The sequence below is a fragment of the Pocillopora damicornis genome, chromosome 2 (assembly GCF_964200805.1).
Source record: "Pocillopora damicornis chromosome 2, jaPocDami1.2, whole genome shotgun sequence".
NCBI lineage: Eukaryota > Metazoa > Cnidaria > Anthozoa > Scleractinia > Pocilloporidae > Pocillopora > Pocillopora damicornis.
In genome coordinates, this window is record NC_142671.1 from 6,032,099 (window position 1) to 6,052,568 (window position 20,470).

Sequence of the window (20,470 nt, forward strand, 5' to 3'; positions counted from 1 at the left end):
TTATCCTGTATGTATGTTTTCCGCCATTCTAATGTGCATATAAGTACATGGATTGCAACTGTTCGCTTATGTAATGGTGTCTAAGAGTTTCTCAATCCGTTTTTCAATGATTGATTTGAAGGGGCTCAACAGTGCACAATGGGTGGGTTCAATGCTTCGAGCAGGATCCCACCTGGAATTCCCATCGAGGGTAACCAGGTCCCCACAAACATCATTAATTGCCCAAAATTGCCCTTGAATAAGACTCAGTGACATGAAAGGTTGAGGTGACTTTCTCTTGCACTGTTCGCCTGGTCGCAGGCAAATGGAGTTCACATTTAATTTTATCTCGACCAATGGTGTGGCATTCTTTTCGTTCCTCTTTGACATCTCTTAAGTGGCGATCACCAGTCAAGCGACGCAAGCTTACCTGTGGCAAATACTGGTGGCTCTTCCCTGCTCTCATCCTTAGAGAGAGTGAACATTTTTGCAATAAGAACACAAGAAGGCACCAGCATAGGTTAACAGAAAGAAAAGAACATTTATTGCTATACTGGTAACACAACCCCCTTGTTACTAGGATTTTATTAAGATAAAAAGAATAAAATATTTCTTTACTTTTGGTAATGAGCACCAGAGCATCTGGAGAATTCAAGATAAGAATTAAATTTTTTTTACGTCTTGTTGAGTTTTCTACTCGACCAGTTTCGATGAAATATTGACTGCTGCAACCTGCCGCTTAATTGTGCTCGAGTTGTTTATCTAAACAAAAGGTATACTTGAGAGATTATAGAGACATCGTTTGCAAGGACACATCGTGATATCGACGAGGAAATATCGTTTCTGATTTTATGTACGTAAGTCATATAATTCATAGATTTTCCTGTTTCATTACGCTTGATCTTGGCTTAATATCCAAGTAGTTGGGGTGTGATGTCAATTAGTGTATCATAAACAATTTGGTAGTTATCTTAATTCGTAATAACGATAAACAAAAAGCATCGGTAGACAAAACCATCCATTGGCAAAGCAAAATAAAAAAAAAATTCGAAAGCAAGGCAACTCATTTTTCCGAGAAATGCTTTCTTTTTTCAGAATTACTAGTCGCCAACTTGACGCAGCTGGAATTATATGATAACGTTCTAACGCTTCGAAATCAAAGTACCACAGCGGTTGGTTCATAAAGTTTCATTGGTTTTCCCACAAAATCAATTCTCTCGCCAAAGCTAAATTTCAACTCGAGTCAAAACTTCCAGATAATCAAGTGATATGAAGATTTCGAGAAAGATTGGTGATGTAAATTGCGGGGAAACACGAATAAAGCTAATCGTTGGTTTGATTTATTTATGTCACACTGATCGATTGCGTTGGAATTTTATCAAAGCTTCTCTCAAATCTCTCTGTTTAAGTGCTTTTCATGTTGCCTCTAAATACTATTTGAATGTTCTTTCTTTAATGCTAGTTTTTCCCTCGGGAAAGCATGGCTCAAGGGTTTGAAAACGTCAAGATGATTCATGAGTAAACAATGGAAGTCAAGATAGACGTGAAACCAATATTTTACCTGTAACTATTCGTCACCTGGATTTACTTGAAAAGAACGCTTGAAAAACACGTATTCGATTTGGTTTTATCTTCTGAGGAGCAAATAGTCTGATTAGCTATAGTAAACTGATTGTCTCATCAGTCCGACAGGGTTTTAGAGGCATGACTGTCGAATCGTAAAAAAGTGTAAAACTCTAACTTTTTTTGACCGGTTTCTTTGCCTAGCAGAGCTAAATAAAGGAACTTGGAATAGTCCACACTCATTCTTGGTGTCCTGTAATAACTTACAAAACGAATTGGCTATGGAAAGTGAAACCTGAGTATTTAACTGAGTGCGACCACGAGTCATTCATTTATAATACTTTAATATTGTGAGAATTCTCGTTAGGATCAGAACACAGGTCAAAAATTTTGACATGGATCAAGATAAATCATTGGAAGAGTTGAAAGGCGGAAGCTTTTGTTCTTTTAAAGATTGTCATCAATAGTGGATTGTACAAAACACAGTGATACAAAATCTGACAATTAAGTGACATTAAACGTTTGTTGTTCATGATATGAATCTAAAAATGAATTAGCTTGTGCTGATCAGATATTACACTATAAGGCGATAAAAACCTGTGTTTGACAACAATGAGGCACTTACGTCAGGAGGTATGAGATAAGTTTCGAGTGAAAGTTAGAAGCAGCCGTAGTTTAATTTTCTCCTTGTAAGTGTTTTGATTTGAATTACACCGATTCTTAGCTTAAAAGAGAAAAATAGATTAGCAGCCTTAAAAGGTTTGGACACCATGATTATAACTATTGAGAATTTCACCCTTAAGGTTTTTTAATCTGGTCATAACATTTGATGTGTGATTCATTTTCAGGTTGATTAGGTGACAATGGACTCATTTGGTCCTCTTTATTTATTGTTCCTCTTAGGAATCGTCCTAGGTATTTAATCAACACTTTTTGATTGTGTAGTTGTGTTGTGTAATTGCTTGAGTGAGGGTAGTCCTCAAAAAGAAATTTTCTCGGTGAAACTTAACGTTGATAACAGCCTGCACTTACTGGGACGAACACTCTTGTGGTACGAAAGACTGAAATGTACGTTTTCAAAGTTCAAATTCTGAATTAGGTACTTAAGACTAACTCCGTCTAAAGCTTAGCTTGCTGAAAACCTGAGACTACCTTCCAGAGACAAAAAATTTTCCATTTCACTGAAAGATGATTTGATTTGAAGTAAACTGCCTATACTCTATCGAACATGATTAATTCGAGAAAGGAAGGTACTACCAGGTTTATATTTGCGCTACAGATGTGCCTTATCAGGGGACACATAAGATTGAATCGGAATCAGCAAAATCTGAAGGATCGAGGACCAGCATGTCGAAGATACATGTAAACTTTCCCCCAAATGGTCGTAATGTGAGCAGGTTTATAATGGTTTTAAAACTCTGTTTAAGTTAGGGTTTTAATCTAGGACACATTAAAAAAAACGAGCATAACCTATCCAAAGGATGAGATATCTTTAGTTACGGACTCCTCGGTAATTTGACGATCTGGAATCTGACTGAATCTCGTCTTTTAAATTTAGCTGGACATTGCACGCAGGCGCGCAACTTGAAGATCACAAGAGAGCGAAGATCAGGTAGGAGTGAAACGATAATCCTTGGAGAAGATTAATAACAATGTCAAGCACCCTTGAGTTATGATGAATGAATAGAAATGCGCGTTGTGTTAACTATTACAAAGAAAGCAATACGATTTAGAATGAAAAGCCGGTCAGCTAACAGGTCAATGCAACATACAAATTTTGTCAAGTGAGGTTTATACCGAAAAAGAGATGTTCATCTGAATTTGAAAAGAGAGCACAATGCATTCAAAAAACCATCTCACAGAGATGGTCTCTTTGAGTGATTGTAATCCTTCAGACGGGTTCGAATCCCTGGGTCAGACGGTTTCCATGATTTGTCACTCATAGTGTTTATGACGTCTGATACAGAAAGATTTGTCTCTGATGTTCTTTAAGGTATTAGCTAAATAAAGTTAAATATTACGGGCATTTCGTGCGATGGCATTCTTATTTCACACCAAGGTGAATAAAAAGGTAGACCATTAATTGATGGGAAAAGAAAATCGCTTCAACTCAAAGAGAGATTCGTTGAGAAAAGCTCCCTTTTTCCTTACAGAAACTGCAAACATTGGAAACCCGCCATGAAAGAGTCTGAAGTACTTTGAAAATAAAATGTTGTTGAAACGCTGATCGGCGGTTTCTAATTCAACATTTTCTGTCCGTTTATCTATTTCAGCTCCGTATCAAGTTCAAGTCACTACGGGTGTTCAGGAAGGAGCGGGGACTGATGCCAACGTGTACTTAACTGTTTATGGAACCAAAGGAGAGACTATGGAAAAGAAGCTGATAAACACTTTTGAAAACAACTTTGAAAAAGGAAAGTACGTAAATCAATTGTCAGTCGACTGATTCCTTGGCTCATATGCCATATTATGAGCGTTATTCAATTACTAGTCAGATCTGCTCCCAGTTAGTCAGTCAGTCAGACAGAAGTACATACATGACAGCCTATAAATCAAAAGTTCGGAAGTCAGTATTTTATCCACTTAGTAGACCAGTAAGTTATTCCTACATTCCATCATCCTGAGTCAGTGATGCAGTCAGCAAAGTGCATCAGTCTTTCGGTAGGTTAGTTAGTCAGTCAGCCGCGCAATCAGTCACTAGTCTGTCAGTTCGTCAAGAATAATGATAGGGAAGCACATAGTGGTTATTTTATATTTGCTACAGCGCTCCACAGATGGAAGCTTTGAGATTATAGCTAATGAAACTTGCATATGATTTAATTTCTCCTGCCAGAGTTGACAACTTTCAACTGAATTTAATGGACGTGGGCGAGATAAAAAAGATAAAACTAAGGCACGACAACTTTGGATTTATGCCAGAATGGAACCTGGATGGGGTACGTCAAATGTTAATTGATAAGGGAACCTTTTGTAAATAGAGAGAAACGAGCACCAAAATAACCGGCAATTTAGAATTTTATCAAATTAACCCAGGTATGTAAGATATAAATTCATAATTTTAAAGACGTGAATAAAGGGGTAAGTTTCTAAAGAAACTGTGGTGCTGCGGCAGTGGGAGAGTATAACAGGGTAATTTAGTATTATCAACTGAGTTGATAACGTAAATTGGCCACTTTAAGGAGTTTTAAAGCTGAAGTTTCGAGCATTAGCCCTTCGTTAGAGCGAAATACGTCACTCCTATTAAAACGTGAGATTGAGTGAAATGAACCCTCGGAAGTGTCGCTGTTTGAGCTGAGCTGCCAGGGAATCGGAAATCGCTAGGTGAAAGCCGTTAAGAAGACAACTAGGTACGGACCACTTGAGTGGAAGCCACAGGACAGCTGATCAGTTCGCCGGGTGAACCAGTGAAATATCATCATTGATGTGCAGAGAAGCTATTCCCGTGAAGTTAGCAGGGCACTGAAATATCTTGCAGGAGACTCTAGTAAATCAGTAGCTCTCAAGATGCAGAAGTCGATCTTAACCAGTTCACTTCATTTCGCTTGCTCGGTCAAGATTCTATGCTGAACAGTGGTTTCACATCTTAGATTCATATAGAAGAAGAGGAAGGTTTATTAAAAGTATTCAAAAATAGCACCCAAGTGGTGAAATACATGTGAATTTACAAGCATACTTCAAATATTTAAAAAATACGAAAATCTTACATTTGACTTCAAAATTAAGAGTCTAAAGGGACTGGGAATTACAAGAGTCAGTAGTTATATACCAATAAAAAAACGCTTAGGTTTGCTTGACTACAAGGACTGGGCGTTAGACGCCATTGTTGGAAAGAAAGATTTTTTAAATCTTTCGGTCCGGCATTTAAAGAGTGATACATGGTTTTTGTTGCGCAACTCATAAACGTGGCAATCGGCGCGCTTTGGTGGAATAAGGTGGAACAGCCGTGACCCAGGCACACAGATACCGTCCCAAATTTTCTTGCAGAGTTCGTCTCTTCTCATATTTAAGCGAGTGGAGTTTGCAGCCACAATGGCGTCTTTGTAGCTCAGCGCCGGAAATAATATACGCAGAGCTCTTTTCTGAACTCTTTCGATCATGTCCTTGAGGTAAATTGGTAGGCTAGTAGACCAAGTGACGCAGGCGTATTCGAGGACCGATCGTACCAAGGCATAAAATATGTTAATAAGGTCTTCGGGTGGAATTCCGGACCGCTTGAGCACTCTTAAGATGTAAAGACGTTTTGAGGCTTTGGAGACAATCTCACGCACGTGCTCATTCCACCCAAGAGTGTCGCTGATAGTGACTCCAAGGACCTTGTGTGAGGAGACCCGTTCTAAGGGACGTCCATTGACGCACAAAGGGCCAAGATCTGGCCGTGTTTTAAGCGAACAAATCACAAGTTCCTTGCACTTCTTTGGGTTGAGGTTCATATTATTGCGCGACGACCACTGTGCAATGGCGTCAAGATCTTTCTGAAGGGACGATGTACCGCCTGATGGGATGACCTCGGATATTGTTAGGTCATCTACATATTTCCAGTGGCTCGATAGTAATGGAGTTTCAATCGCGAGATCGTTAATCATCAGGAGGAACAGGATGGGGCCAAGCTTAGTGCCCTGCGGGACTCCAGCGTGCACGGGCAACCAAGGGGATACAATGTTCTTAATCTTAACAGCTTGGCGACGGCCATAAAGAAAACTGCAAATCCAACGGATAATAAAACCACGGACCCCAAGGTGGATGAGTTTATTGACTAAGATAGTGTGGTCAATATGGTCAAAAGCCTTACTAAAATCCAGGAAGCAGGCCCTTAAGAACATAACTGGTTTGTCAATAGAGGACAACCAGTTGTGCATCATATCCAACAGGCAATAGGTGGTTGAAGTTCCTTTGAGGCAGCCGAATTGGCTGAAATCGATGAGGTGCACAACATCCTCAATTAGCCATTCAACTACGAAATCCTCCAGGACTTTAGAGACGATTGCTGTTAGGGAGATAGGTCTAAAATCTTCCCTACCGGTTATGGGCGTAACCTTGGGTACCGGTGTGACATTAGAGTCTTTCCATGCAGTAGGGAAGGAGCCTGATGCAATAGAGGTGTTGAATATTCGCGTGATCGGCTCAGCGAGCTCAACAGCATATTCTTTCCAAATACGAGTCGGAATCCCATCAGGCCCAGGGGCCTTAAAGGCGCTGATGGCAAGTAGCTTTTTGTAGACCCTTTGTGTCTCGATCACGGGCGGTTGAGGGGATGGTAAGTAGCAGGGCAGTGCACTTGTATCAAGTGGCTTAATGTCAGATATTACAGATACAAAAAACTCATTAAGGCGTGATGCGAGAGTCGCGCCAGAGATAATTCTGCCTTCCTCGTCAGTATAACTGAGTTCGTTAGGGCTGCTAGCCTTCCCTGCAAGCTTATTCACCATACTCCACCATTTCCTCGGGTCAGTGCTCTTGAGGTTATTAACTTTGTTTTTATAGAACTCGCATTTCCGGCGGGTGATAACCTCTCTGACCTTATTTCTAAGGCGACGCCATTTCTCCTCCGGGCCATTTAGATAGGCGCGTTGGCGCTCTAATATGAGAGCCTTAATCTCAGGTGACATCCAAGGCTTGTCCATTGGATGAATCTTCACGTATTTGGACGGAAAGTAGATATCGCTGGCTGATGAAAGATCCTTAGTAAATGAGTCAGTGAGAGAGTCAACTGATGGTGAGTCACCGTCTACTTCTAAATCACTGAACCAACGGTGTGAACACGCCCACCTCCCAAAAGCGCTTATTGCCGACTGAGGAAAGCGACGCATCGGGATCCTTTTCTTTTCAACGCACAGCGGGTTTAGTTGGTTCATTGAAAGCGGATTCCAGAGAACAGAGCCATGGTCCGAAGACCCTAATTGCGCGCTGACAATTGGTTCGCTATAGTATTCACTAAAATCCGTTAAAATAAGGTCTAGTATGCTATTGCCCCGAGTGGGTCTGGTAACTACTTGTTTTAGGTTATGATTGGCTAACATGTCTGTGATGTCCTGGGACAATATCAGGAAACTTTTTAGTGCTCTAGTCACAAGGGGCTTTATCCCAATTTCATAAGCAAGAATTTTATAAGGTGTACAATATCTTAACAATTAAGGTTTTATTTTATTTTTAGAGTATAAGTTTAGGTCTTCATCATAGGGTTGGCTACCGCTCGCGCCGCCTAACATAACCGTGCTTATGATCTTGGCATCCAGAGGGTTTTTACTGCAATAATGATTATAATAATGGGAATAAAACCCAGGCCACAGCGGAGGGAGGCAAGTAGTCTCACCACTGCACCATTCCCTCACCTACCATTTTTTCATGCAATTCCTAATTGTCCTTAGTTTTTTTGCAAAAGGTCAAAATTACTGCGCCTGGGGGACAGGTATATGTGTTCACATGTGACTGTGATTTGAAGCAAGGAGCTTTGTCGAAAGAACTATTTCCTTCTGGACAGGGATCAAAACAAGGCGGTAAATATACAAATTATTTTATTTGTTCGCTTCAGCACCACTTCGGTGCTTTCTCCATTTTCATTTTGTTGTTTCATCCCTATTTGTATCTATTATTCATCGAACTCTTGTATTTGGTTATCGTTTTCGTCCTGTGCAGCTGTGGTTGGTGGTTTTGTTGGCGTTTTTAAGGACTCTTCCCACTGCTGGCCGTTTAATGATGCTCAAGCCGACTCATCTCCTGATTTAGTAGGAAACTTCCCAGCTCAGCTTAAGGTACAATGATGGATTAACAGCTTACTTGAAGGGTGGGATTTGATGTTCAGTATTGTGCCAATTTCGCCTTATCGTGTAAACGAAACCATAGTAATTGCAAAAGCCAATCAGAGCGAAAGATTTTATCCTAAGGAGCCAATGACAACAAAAAGTAACAATAAACCTGCTTAACGCCTGGGAAAACGTGAGTCACCGAGTCATGATTTGCATTTGAATGGTTGTGAGATTGGCTACGTCAAGTATTTGTAGACTATTCGAAAAAGTGCAGTAAAGTTAAACCATTGTGGTCTTGAATGACGACGACTTCAAAAACGAATATTGTTGTGTAGGAAAGGCATGCACTAATTTATGGTGGTAATTTATGGATCATTTATTATGTTTTGAAGATCCAACCCAGTTTTCACTCTAGATGGTTATAAGCTTGAATTTGTGTTCACGATATTAATTTCTCTACTGCCACAATGTATACATTAAAATATTTCAAAACCTATCAAAAGTTAGTCATCATGTGCTGTTCGTTATTTCAGTGGTATTCTCTCCTTTCATAGGACGGGGCTAGAATAGTAGATTCCGCGGCAAGAGGAAAAGTAGCCTCCACACTTGAACAAAACAGTTGGATTGATCTGGGAAACTTTAAGGGTGAGGTTATCACCTGCATGTAATAATGTTGAGCAACACATGCTAAATGCTGTCATAAAGTTGATACCACTCTTTGGCAATATGCTTCAAATGGGATTCCTTTATACCATGAAAAACAAGAAATCTGACCATTTTACCAACTTTTCCAAAACTATGATGGTTTTTGTGGGTTTCGCTCTTTGCATGTCTTACAAACTATCAGTTTGGGGATGGCTGATTACTGAGATAGTGAGGAAAACTTTTTAGAAACCGATTGATTGAATTCAAGATAGTTACATGTGCACAATTTAAGTCGAAAGTTTTAGATATATTAGGGTGTAAATTGGTCATCAGTTGTTTACGTCACTCAGGGATTCCCCTTTGAATATCTGAAATTTTGAAGTGTTTGATTTCCTTTTATGGAGACATTGAATAATACAGACCAACTGGCTGATGATACTTTACTTCAGAACAAAGCTTATACTTCTATATTTGAAATTTGTTCTCAAAGGAAGATGCATTAGTGACCCATCTTTATGTGCTAACGGAGTTACCATGATTTTCTGGGCAAGAATCGAACAAGCAGCCCTCCTAACCGATCAGCAGCTTCCGAAATACGTATTATCCAGTGGAGGGTCAGATCACAGATCCCGAGGATTCTCTTTTTTCCATCAGAACTATCAGTTTGTACTGAGAGTGTCGGCGGCTGAGAAAGAATGGAGAATTGAGATACCACAAGGACAAATACCGCTAAATTCTTGGTTTTCATTCGCATTTACCTGGAAAAATGGTACTTTCTTAAAATCAAAACCATTTTAATATTTAGATTTAATTATTTCTCCGACTAATTAAATAAATGTTGTACAAAATGGATCTAGTTCCGAAGTCCTCTATTTTTTCTTATTTCCTTAATGAATTATAGAGATTTCTTTTTATGTGGTTCTAAGATGGTGTTGCATGGATCGTTTAAATTTCTGACCTTAAGAATGCAATAAAATTGACCACGAAATAGGTTATTATCATCGATATAAACAGCAAATTAGGCTGGATTCGAGCCAAATTGAAACCATTGAATTTCTGAAACGAATACAAACACTTCATGTTGGTTGTTAGCATGCTGAGTGCATTCTATAAATTCCTACCGTAAATTTTTTTCTTGTTTTCTTGTAGAGGAGGGACTAAAGTATTACATCAACGGAACAGAGGCTGGTATTAAACAGATGAGCGAAAGCTTGGGTCAGATAAGAGGAAACGAATTTAACGACTTAAGGATAAGCAAACCCAACCATAACAATCTAGTGCAGGAGATGTTACCAATGAAGTTTGACCAGTTTGCTACTTGGAACAGAATTTTGCAACCAGACGAGGTTAACCAGGCTTTTAACCAGGGTATGAAGGGCACACCCGACATTTCATCAAAGTTTTTAAATTGTTTTTCGACCATAAAGTGATACTCTCCCATATGATCCTACTTTAGAGATTCCTCATATTACCCTTGCAATAGCTTCCACGAGTTCAGTATTAATTGAGTAGATCGGTTGATTAGTTTGGGTGTTAAAACAAATTCTTGCTTTCTTAAGAGGAACTGGGATATTGATTTGACTCAACTGGTGTCACTAGCCCATTCCATCTGTGTTACACACCTCACTGGATGCAACTTAATTGAGTTCGTTTAGCCAGACCTAAAGCATTCACAACGTCCAATGAGAACAAATTGCTGGAAGGGAGGGAAATGGCGCTGAGTGGTGACCGAATCAATTCTTCGTTTTCTGTTTGTTTTTATTAATTGAGAGTGCGCCAAAAGCTGTGTTACACCAATGAAAACGCAGTGCAATCTAAGATACTTTACACACTGTATGGGTAAAAAGGAACTACGCTAGACTTATAAAAAGCCCAGGGAGAAAATAGCAGGGGTCAACACGTCAAACTTATTAGCAACACCCTACTTTTATTTGATTGGCAGGTGGTGGGCTTCCTGACAAAGAAGGAAAACCCAACCCTCAAGGTTAGTACATTCGTTTAATTGTAATGAACGTACTTGTTGATCGTGTTCTGTTATCGTCTGAAGAGAGTAATCCTGAATGAAAAATACTGTTTCTAAAGAAAGTATGTTGTTTGTATCACGTGACATTTAGCTTGTGAGCCGAACCCCTGCCTGAATGGAGGAACGTGTAAGACTGATGCTGACTCTCCTGAAGGCTACCGCTGTATTTGTACTCCGCAATACGCAGGAGTGAAATGCGAAAGTAAGAATTATAATTAATACCGATTTAAATGTTAATTTCTTCACCGAACTGTACGAGTTGATCTTCTTTCAATTAGACTTATGCCGATAGCTTAATTACTTTTTGTCGATCACTCTAAAAAGTTTTTGTTATTCTTTATTGAAACAGTCAAGGAAGATCAACAGCCACAGACAACTCAGGGTAAGAACTCAAAAAGAATTATTTTAATTATAATAATTTTAATATAATTATGGTACAATTCAAATATGTAAGCATTTAAAAGTAGAGGGGAATCTCTAACGATAGAGTCTCGTAGAATTTTATTTACAAAGCCTAACGGCTTTCCTATCATCAATGTTATCCTGAAGCCCTATTGACATTATCGACATTGCTGGCAACCACGTCACTCTTGGACCTAATGTTTTTCACTGTATTTCAGTCCTTTTATTTTGCTGTTTACCCTTGAATGCATTAAGTACAAAGCTTTGGGCTTGAAAATTGACCAAGTTCACCTTCATTAAAGTAAAAGTTAATTAACAATCAATCGCAGCAGGTACCACTATTGCATCTAGCACTGGTGCTACTGCTAGCGGGGCATCCACCACTGCAAGCCCCACCAGCAGTACTTTTACCACCGGAGCATCTGGAGGAACCACACGCAAAACAGGCAGCACCGCCAAATCTACAAGTGGTTCTTCTACACCACTTACAGGCACCGGTTCAAAAGGCACCACTGCAAAACCTACAGGCAGCACTGCAGGAGCAACAGGGGGAACCACACCCAAAGCAGGTACCACTGCGAAATCTACAAGTGGTGCTTCTACTAGTAGAGCTTCTAGCACTGGATCATCTGGAGGAACCACTCGCAAAGCAGGCACCACTGCAAAACCTACAAGCGGTGCCTCTACCAGTAGTGCTTCTACCCCTGGATCATCTGGAGGAACCACTCGCAAAGCAGGCACCTCTGCAAAACCTACAAGTGGTACTTCTATCACAGGAGCAACCACTACTGCAACACCCACCATTTCATCCGCTGCCTCAGCAGGTGCCACAGGCACAGGATCTACAACAGGTAAATCCAATTCTACCACAGATAAACCAATTATGGATATTCGTCGTTCAACGTCCCTCACAACAAACGAAGGAAATCTCACTGACTGCAGCGACGACTTTGAACGTTTCCAGAAAAACGCATGGACTTGACTTCAATCTTACAACAAGAACCTGACTTAAGACAAGATATTCAGAATAAGACAAACATGTAATTTATATGATTGAAATTGACAGTTTTAACCCCTTAACTTCCGTGAGTGACCAAGACAGAATTTCTTCGGACATGCAATATTAATAGACAAGTGATAAAAATAAAGAAAATTATCAATTAGGGGATTATTAGTTGATCCAAAACCAAATTCTCCTAAATAAGCTTAAGAATTATATAGCAGAAAGTAAGGAGAATTACGAATGAGATCTGAGTAAAAGGGTCAATCAGTTATGAGATTAGATGGAAACACAAGAGTCGAGGCTGACATCTCTCTTTGACGCCAACAGTTTATGTTAGTGTGACATAATGTCAACTACTCTAATGGAAACATTATATTACAGGCTGCCGTAGGCTCTTTTTCAGGTGCTGTCTTATGATTCGCATCCGTTGTAAGCAAAGAAATATTATGGTGTTATTTTGTTTTTTCGCTGTAACATTTTAATTACTTAAATTAACCATATCGAATTCACAATCAAATAAATAAATGAATGAATAATTAGATGAATTCATGAAGATTAACGTATGAATAAAGAAATATATAAATAAATTAGATATTAAAACCCGGTTATTTTACGGAGTTAGAGAACATTCTGAAATCGAACATTGTTACTTTTATATCAGTTGGTTCTTATTTATATGTGTATATATATATATATATATATATATATATATATATATATGTAATTTATTTTACTCTCTTTTATTTTGTGTTATACAGGGTGCCCGTTGATACCAGTCTTGTGACTGAAGGGGTCACCCTGTTTAAATATCAATTATTATTGTTATAAAAGAAACTTTGCAAGGAAACGAATGTTGTAATGCTGAGTTGATGGCACATCTTATTAGAACTTACAATATAACTCCTGATGCTTTTTGTTTCTTACTATGCAACAGCACCTCCAACAACAGCTCCTCCGTCAACAGCTACTCCGACTGGAACACAAAGTCCACCACCAGATATAGGTGAATAGTTTGGTTTTATCCTTATTTTAGCAATATACATATGATATTAAAGCCATTTTTTGCTCATGGGTGGCCCCCACAGGCACTGACACAGTTGCTTTTCAGCCAAAGTTCAAGGATAAGTTGTGTAATCGTTGCGGATAATTCTAAAATAATTATTGTTGGTATGTTGTTATGTTCTCTAATCCTGGAACGTTTTTTCTAACGCTGCACATGCAGATAACTGTTTTTTTCAAAGCAAAAACATTAGATGAGGATTGTTTCCCCTCCAGCTGAGCTTTCAACGAACTGGATGCCTTCCTTGTAATCTAGAGGCAGTTCTGCTCTTTATGAGGAATTAGAGTTCGTAAAAAACAGCTCTCTGAACTTAACCTTATTTATTCTTTTATCTGTAATTGTGAAATTTTTACTTTTTGCAAATCAGTAACAAGTCAGTGACAGATGTATATGGTCTCACAAGCGAAATGACAGAAATTTGAATTTATTTTCAGAGCAACTCAAGAAGGATGTAGAGAAGCTTGTCAACGTCTTCCGAAATCTCCACCAAGCCTCAGATGTGTCGGATAGTCAGGAACTGAACCAATTAGCCAGCGAATGGGCAGAAAATCTCGCAGCTTCTGGCGAAGAAAAGATTGATCCTGACTCAGAATTTGGGCAACTGGTATGCAGCCATCAGGCAGAAGCTGATATTGCCAAGGCATGCGCAGTCAAATGGTATAGTGCCATCAGGTTCTTTGACTGGGCTGATCCTAAGCTCACTGTAAAGACGTCTCCGTTCACACAGCTGGTATGGCAAAGTACCACAAGCATCGGAGTTGGTATCGCTAAAGCTAAGGGAAATGCCAAGAGAGAGAATGTCCCGGGCAAATATTATATTGCAGTGTTTTTAAATCCTGCACAGAGTGATGACAAGGTTAAAGAAAACGTACTTCCTGCGGCTGGTAGGTGATTTATGTGCTCTTACGTTGTGCTTAATGAAGATTCGAATTTCATTATCCAGTATATTGTACACCAGGAGAGGCCTATTTACAAAACATATGTATGTAATAGCAATCTGTAATCTCCTGATCCTTCACTTGTTTGTGTTTTTCTCCAGGAATCTCTACACCCTCACCAGATGGTAAGTATACGTGAAGGTAAATGGAAAAAATAGTTTCAGAAAATAACCAGTCTGTCAAACTTACTTGATACGTAAATGCTACGTTGGTGTACACACAAACCTAATCTTTCCACCGCCAAACGTACCTCCACAATGGCCCACGTACCTGCATTGTTTCGGTATAATTCAAACGACAGAAAGAACACCATACTCCTACAAGTTCCACAACTTTATTAAACAACGTGAAATATTCTTACTAAGGAGCGATTCCTGTAGGCGATACAGTAATTATCCTTGATAAAATAACTTAGGCCCACTACAAATTATAAATTAGCTCACCACTGCCACAATCTGATAGTTGTGTCCAAATCTCCTTGAAATGAATAATCTTCCACAATAGCTCTCTCTCGGTATCGCTCTCCGGACAATCAGTCACACCAGACAACAACAACTAGTACCACACAACTGAGTCCTTCTATACACTTACACAAAGTAGTCTAGAATCTGGAAGCTTAAAACACAACTATTTTGGAAGTATTAAATCATGACTACATAACCCAATAGAATATTCTGGAAAGTTCTATGGTATGCCAGACAATAGAAAGCTCTTTTATGTATGTCAGCATAACTTGGCATTCTAGAAATTTCTAGAAACTTATTTTCACAGTCAATATCCATAAAAACATTCCTACCTATTCGAATACTTACCATCCTACCTAACCTTTTAACTACCTACATATTAGCCTATTTCCCCACTAATCAGATTCCCTGCCTTCTTGCTTACCAAGTTACCTTCGTACCTACTTACCTACCTATTTATCAAATTTCTTTCTTCTCCTAGCTAGTGATAAATTAATTTACCTGCCATTTGTTAGTTTGCTTGTTTTGTTTGGTTAGCCATTTATTTTATGTCCTAATCTATTCGTCTTTCTCATTCTTCGTTTATCAAGCTGCCTGTCCTGAAGGCTACTTTAAAATACCGATGGGTGTTACTCGATCATGTTTCACCGTCCGTAACACACCAGTGACCTGGGATGACGCTCTGCTTGGTTGTGCTCTTGATAACGGTACCCTGGCTTCGCTTGAGAGCAGAGAGGAAGCTGACCTGGTTGTTAGTTTAATTGCAAGTAAGCTAAAATCCTACTTTGTTCGAAACTCAAATGTAATAAACTCGAGATAGCCATTCACTAAATTAAACACCCTTTTGAAAAAGAGCCCCTCCCATCGGCCAAAATCTAAGATAAACAACCTCGCTGACTCGAGTCAAGTGTCTCCTCCTCACAGTTTTATGGACGAAAACTAGAACACAGTAAAGGATAGGTAATGCGAACGATTAAGAGCTTTGAGTTCCCCTTCCACGATGAAAAGTGGCACTTACGATGCCACAGGTTTTGAAGTGGAGGTGCAATACGTTACATCGAGGCAGTGGTAATAGGTAAAAGTTTCACGAACGAAATTACTTGCTTTTAAGCTATTACCCAACCATTTGTAGTTCAATGCCCTCGAGGTAGTGCCACTACCATTTATTAGTGATTGCTGGTCCACACATAGTGCTGGTTGATGAATGAAAGCTTAACAAACGTCCTCTGTTTTCTTGCACGATTTTATAAAGAAGCCAACCTTACAGAAGCTTGGATTGGCCTCCATGATCGCTCAACAGAGGGCCGTTACGTTTGGGTCTCAGGATCGCAAATTCCATTCTCCGAGTGGCTGCCCGGTGAACCTGATGGAAATGAAGGACAGAGCTGTATCGTGCAAGCCAAAGGGGAATACGGACCTGGATGGGCTGACAGACAATGTTCCGATAGAAAGGCTTTTGTCTGCGAGGTTCCCGCTCCTGGTAAGAAACAATGATAATACAAAGCTTAAATCATATCTTTCAGTCATTCTCTAATCAACGAGTTACATTGGGTGTAAAGCTTTAATTGACGTGAATGGCAATGACACTCGGTTCTTTATGGCCAAAGGACACCGATACATTTTCGTTGATCGTGGAATTATTATGTGATAACTATGGGACCTGTAAAGTCTGTCGAGACGCCGGTTATAGGATCACAACTCACGATAGCCTTAAAACAATATTCACGTTACTTAAATACATTTAACAGCATTAGTACTCATATTCAATATACATTCATGCAGATCATACTGATCAATTACCACAACAAAATCCTGCTCAAAGACACAACATAACAAGAATTACCAAAGAATGGGCGACCATGCTTACGTTTGCACATGTATTAGGATACAAAATATACTTATCATGATTTCAGAATGAAATCAACGACAGGTTCTTGTTTGAAGTAAGCCTGATTGATTGGTCGGCTATTCTCTCTTATTGTTAACTTCTCAATGCAGGTCATACCTTTTACAAGTTAACGTTTAACCTGACGGAACCACAAACACAGTCGTCCCAGTACACCTCCTATTCTCAGTACTCCCAGTCCTTTTATCCTGGGTCATATTACCCAACCGTGTGTGCGCCTGTCATTCAGAATGTGAATGACATTCTCAGGGATACGGTAAGCTACTGTATACGTAAATACTTTGTGAAAAAAGGTAGAATGAGGCGGTTATGACGTGGAATTGAAGTTTTCAGGAAAAGGGTCAGTTAAGGATTATGATATACAATGGAATTGAAAAAAAAAATGAAAGACTAAGCTGTATGCTTTTAGAAAAATTTTTAGAGAATAGAAGATCGTGACCAGTCTGTAATTGTTATGGTAATATAATTCTTAACCTGAAAAAAATCACGTTCTCCAACTCTTGAGGCCATAAAGCCACACCATCGCATTGGCTACAATTCATTCATTATTAATTGCTCCATGTCAAGTTTTCGTTCAGGTATGCATAATGATTTTCCTTCATAAACCCGAAGTGATTGTATTTGCATATATAGTGATCAGTTGCAAAGCAGACTTGAGAACTTAAGCAAAATAAATAACGCATGCGCAATGGTACTCTGCTCTCTTAAACCATTTGACCCCAAAGAGTCTAATTTATCCATACAATATCACCTGAATCGATCATTAAGTTCACAAGCCGAATAAAGGAAATGATCACCGACTTAAGTTCTCTATTGTTCCACAAATTCTCCTTGTCAGCACCTTAAGAAATCCAAAGAGAACAGTATGGAGGATATTCATGCTGATGTTATGGTGTACAAGGGTTAATCATCGATAATATATCAAATGATATATGGTCCTTCTCTTACTGAAGGAAATTTTGTAGGCAAATAATTAGAATTCAGGCGAAAAACTTTGGCTTTTATTTTAGAGGACTCTTTCCTCAATTCCGGTGTGAAAATAGTTAAGAAAGTTGAGATATCGTACTCAGTACCGGCCGAACAATCTAAGGAACCAATTGAAGAATTGTACTCTTTTTCCCTCGCTCGTGGCAAATGTCAAACACATTCTTACTTGTCTTACTACTTAGAAGTTTAAGCCCAAGTCTCAAAATAGGAATACGAAAGCTGAAACTATTTTTGTTTTAACATTTGTTGATTTGTTAACTCTTTGACAGATCGCTCGTTACTTCCAAGCAAAGAACCTTTCAGTTCAGCCAATTGTGAACACAATCAGGTAAATGAATCATCTACTTACTGAATAATTGAATTATTGTTCTTTGGATTTAAGAGTTGTCTATTTTCTCCCTTTTTCTTTAGGTGCTTGCCAGACGGCAAATCAATTGTTGAGGTTATCTTGAGGTTAGGTCCGGAGGCCAGTCCTGACTCGATTGATTCACTTAAGACCAGTATTAATGAGAATGATGGAGAACTGGAACTAGAAAATGGAGTATCTGCTAAACTTATCAATGTGACAATTCTCCTGCCAGGTAAGTAGACCATCAAGCTCTATGCAAGTGGGAAACAAACGCTTATCTTAATTGGAATGTGGTGGTATTGACTAAATGAATTATGACGTAGAACGAAGTAAATGTGAGCATTCCAAAATTGCAGGATACTGATGGTGGATTGGTAAAATGGAGCACAGCGCTCAGTTGTCTTCTTCAAGTTAACCCAACTATATCTAAACCAGCCTTTAACTTCATATTTGTATTTTGTTTTCACTCAGTTTAGGAGTATTATCATTGCATTACGCCCTAGAAACATCCAGAGCGTTTAAGGTTTAGAGCCACTTCATGACAATAATTAATTAGGCAGATGAGAAGAGGTTTGATATCCGCTGCTGGCCTTTTGCCGTAAATTATATGCTCATTTTCATTACAATAGCAAGAGAAATCCACGGTAGGCTGCAACTCCTTAATTCTCACGGTTTGCTGAGTGAGCAAGGGTCTCTTGATCAAATGTGACCTCTAATAAGACCTCGTAAAATTTTATTGTTCATTTGTGCCACAGGCGCTGACCTCGTAAAATTTCTTTGTTTATTTTTACCACAGGCGCGTCACTTTGCCCAAACCAATGTGTGAGCAGCACCTGTCAGCCAGGTTGTGACCCGACTTGCTGCGCCCAGGCTCCAGCTCCAGTAACAGCAGTAGGAGTAGCAGCAGGAGCAGCAGCAGCGGGAGCAACAGCCGTTCAGTATCCATCACCAGCTTCTTACCAACCTGAACCAATCTACCCCCAAAGAAACCCATATCAGTGCCCCATTGCTTGCACCAATAATGTTAACTTCTGCCCATCTTACTGCGCGCCATATTGTTGTAACAAAAGACGATCGCGAGTACGAATACATAAGTTTTAACCCCGATTTCATTTTACCGGTGTTAAACACAATTTTTAGTTTGTAAACGTTTTATTTTAAAATAGCTTTGACCCTACTGTAGTTTGTTATAAATGGTTTGATAATTTAAAGAAGATATCTGGCGTTAGTTAGATTGCTTTTTCTGCAAAACATATTTAATGAAAAAGATGATGTAGAACTGAGTCAGTTTCGATAAAGATATTAAAATAATGTATATTAATCATGATCTAACCACGAAGCAAACAAACATGGTAGGGTCCTTCGCACAGACAAGTGTTTAATACGCTTTTCAGTTTAACGTTCCGATTTATATAACTTAAGGGGAACGACAAAGACAGTAAGTTACAAAAACAGTAACACTAACAAAACGTTGTGAGACTCTAGCATCAGCGATTGATGTCGGTTGGATGTTTGAACTTGTTTATTAGGTTAAATAAAAAAGCTTGCACTTATAAATTATATTTTGATTTGTTAAAAAGAATATCTATCAATCAATGTACCAAATTCGAAGTTAAACCATGTGGACTGAAAACCACAAACGTTTTCTTCTACTGAAAACCAGGAACTTCCTTTTGGTAGCGGTGTATATTCAAGCAAACCAAGAGAATGTAAAAAGTTTAAAATCTCTTGAGCAAACACAAAGTACCTTTTCTTGAAATATTACTTCTGAAATCAATTACCGATGGCTTGTGCATAGTTTAATTACAATTTCCACTTTGTATAAAGGAAAAAGTTTTTCCTTCAACATCTCGTCGGAAGATTCTAGCCAAATTACAAAGACCTGCGAAAAATATGTCTGAGATAAAATATTTTCTGAGGGGTTACTGAAATTTTAGAATTATTGGAGAGGTTCGTTTTTCTAAGGGCCAAATTTCTGCCGCTCAAAATTTCCCTTTTGATTTTTATAGAGGTTTTACCTGTGAAGAAATAAACACAGTTTAGCTCTACAAGTCTTTTTTTAAAAACACTTTTGATGTTTACACAAGTCGAAATTGCCACGTGGGTTAATCAAATTAAGTAAAAAAACTTGGCATCAGTTTGGAAGATTTAAGGTGGCCATTATCATTGTTTTCATGAATTACAATTATTTTTTCTGACCTAGAGTTCCGGTTTTCTACTCGTAGACAACACTGCCCCTTTCGTTAACTTTCCGTGGTGAAAATCTTCCCTAAGCATCTCTTTGTAATTCGAATGAATTCAAGTCAACTCTTTGTTCTTTTGTAGCAGGTGTTTTCGACATGCACGTGTCTCTTTCAAGATATTTCTTCTCGCGTCGTCGTCATTTTTCGCATCTTTCATTTTCCTCG

The 20,470-nt window shown here is 38.9% G+C and overlaps 1 protein-coding gene across 4 annotated transcripts; it reads left to right on the forward strand.

Moving 5' to 3' along the window:
* The first annotated feature begins 526 nt into the window (after window positions 1-526).
* On the forward strand, window positions 527-19,619 carry LOC113683117 (uncharacterized). 4 transcript variants are annotated; one of them, XM_027200326.2, is made up of 23 exons: window positions 527-832; window positions 2,391-2,457; window positions 3,101-3,154; window positions 3,816-3,960; window positions 4,376-4,478; window positions 7,922-8,036; window positions 8,176-8,291; window positions 8,840-8,930; window positions 9,421-9,699; window positions 10,080-10,298; window positions 10,873-10,914; window positions 11,045-11,155; window positions 11,303-11,335; window positions 11,685-12,206; window positions 13,293-13,361; window positions 13,853-14,302; window positions 14,458-14,481; window positions 15,411-15,587; window positions 16,073-16,300; window positions 16,819-16,982; window positions 17,983-18,041; window positions 18,125-18,294; window positions 18,859-19,619. In XM_027200326.2, the coding sequence occupies exons 2-23, from the start codon at window positions 2,406-2,408 to the stop codon at window positions 19,161-19,163; spliced, it is 3,528 nt and encodes a 1,175-aa protein (XP_027056127.2). In that variant the 5' UTR covers window positions 527-832; window positions 2,391-2,405; the 3' UTR covers window positions 19,164-19,619. The 4 variants fall into 4 exon arrangements, with proteins under 4 accessions (XP_027056127.2, XP_089054771.1, XP_089054772.1 ...); XM_089198645.1 differs by having other exon boundaries at window positions 11,688-12,206; XM_089198644.1 differs by having other exon boundaries at window positions 762-836.
* Window positions 19,620-20,470: the final 851 nt, after the last annotated feature.

Coding starts and splice junctions, on each gene's coding strand:
- LOC113683117 (XM_027200326.2), top strand. CDS start 2,406: ATGGACTCATTTGGTCCTCTTTATTTATTGTTCCTCTTAGGAATCGTC. Junction 4,479..7,921: donor CAGAATGGAACCTGGATGGG/GTACGTCAAATG, acceptor TTTTTGCAAAAG/GTCAAAATTACTGCGCCTGG. Junction 12,207..13,292: donor AGGCACAGGATCTACAACAG/GTAAATCCAATT, acceptor ACTATGCAACAG/CACCTCCAACAACAGCTCCT.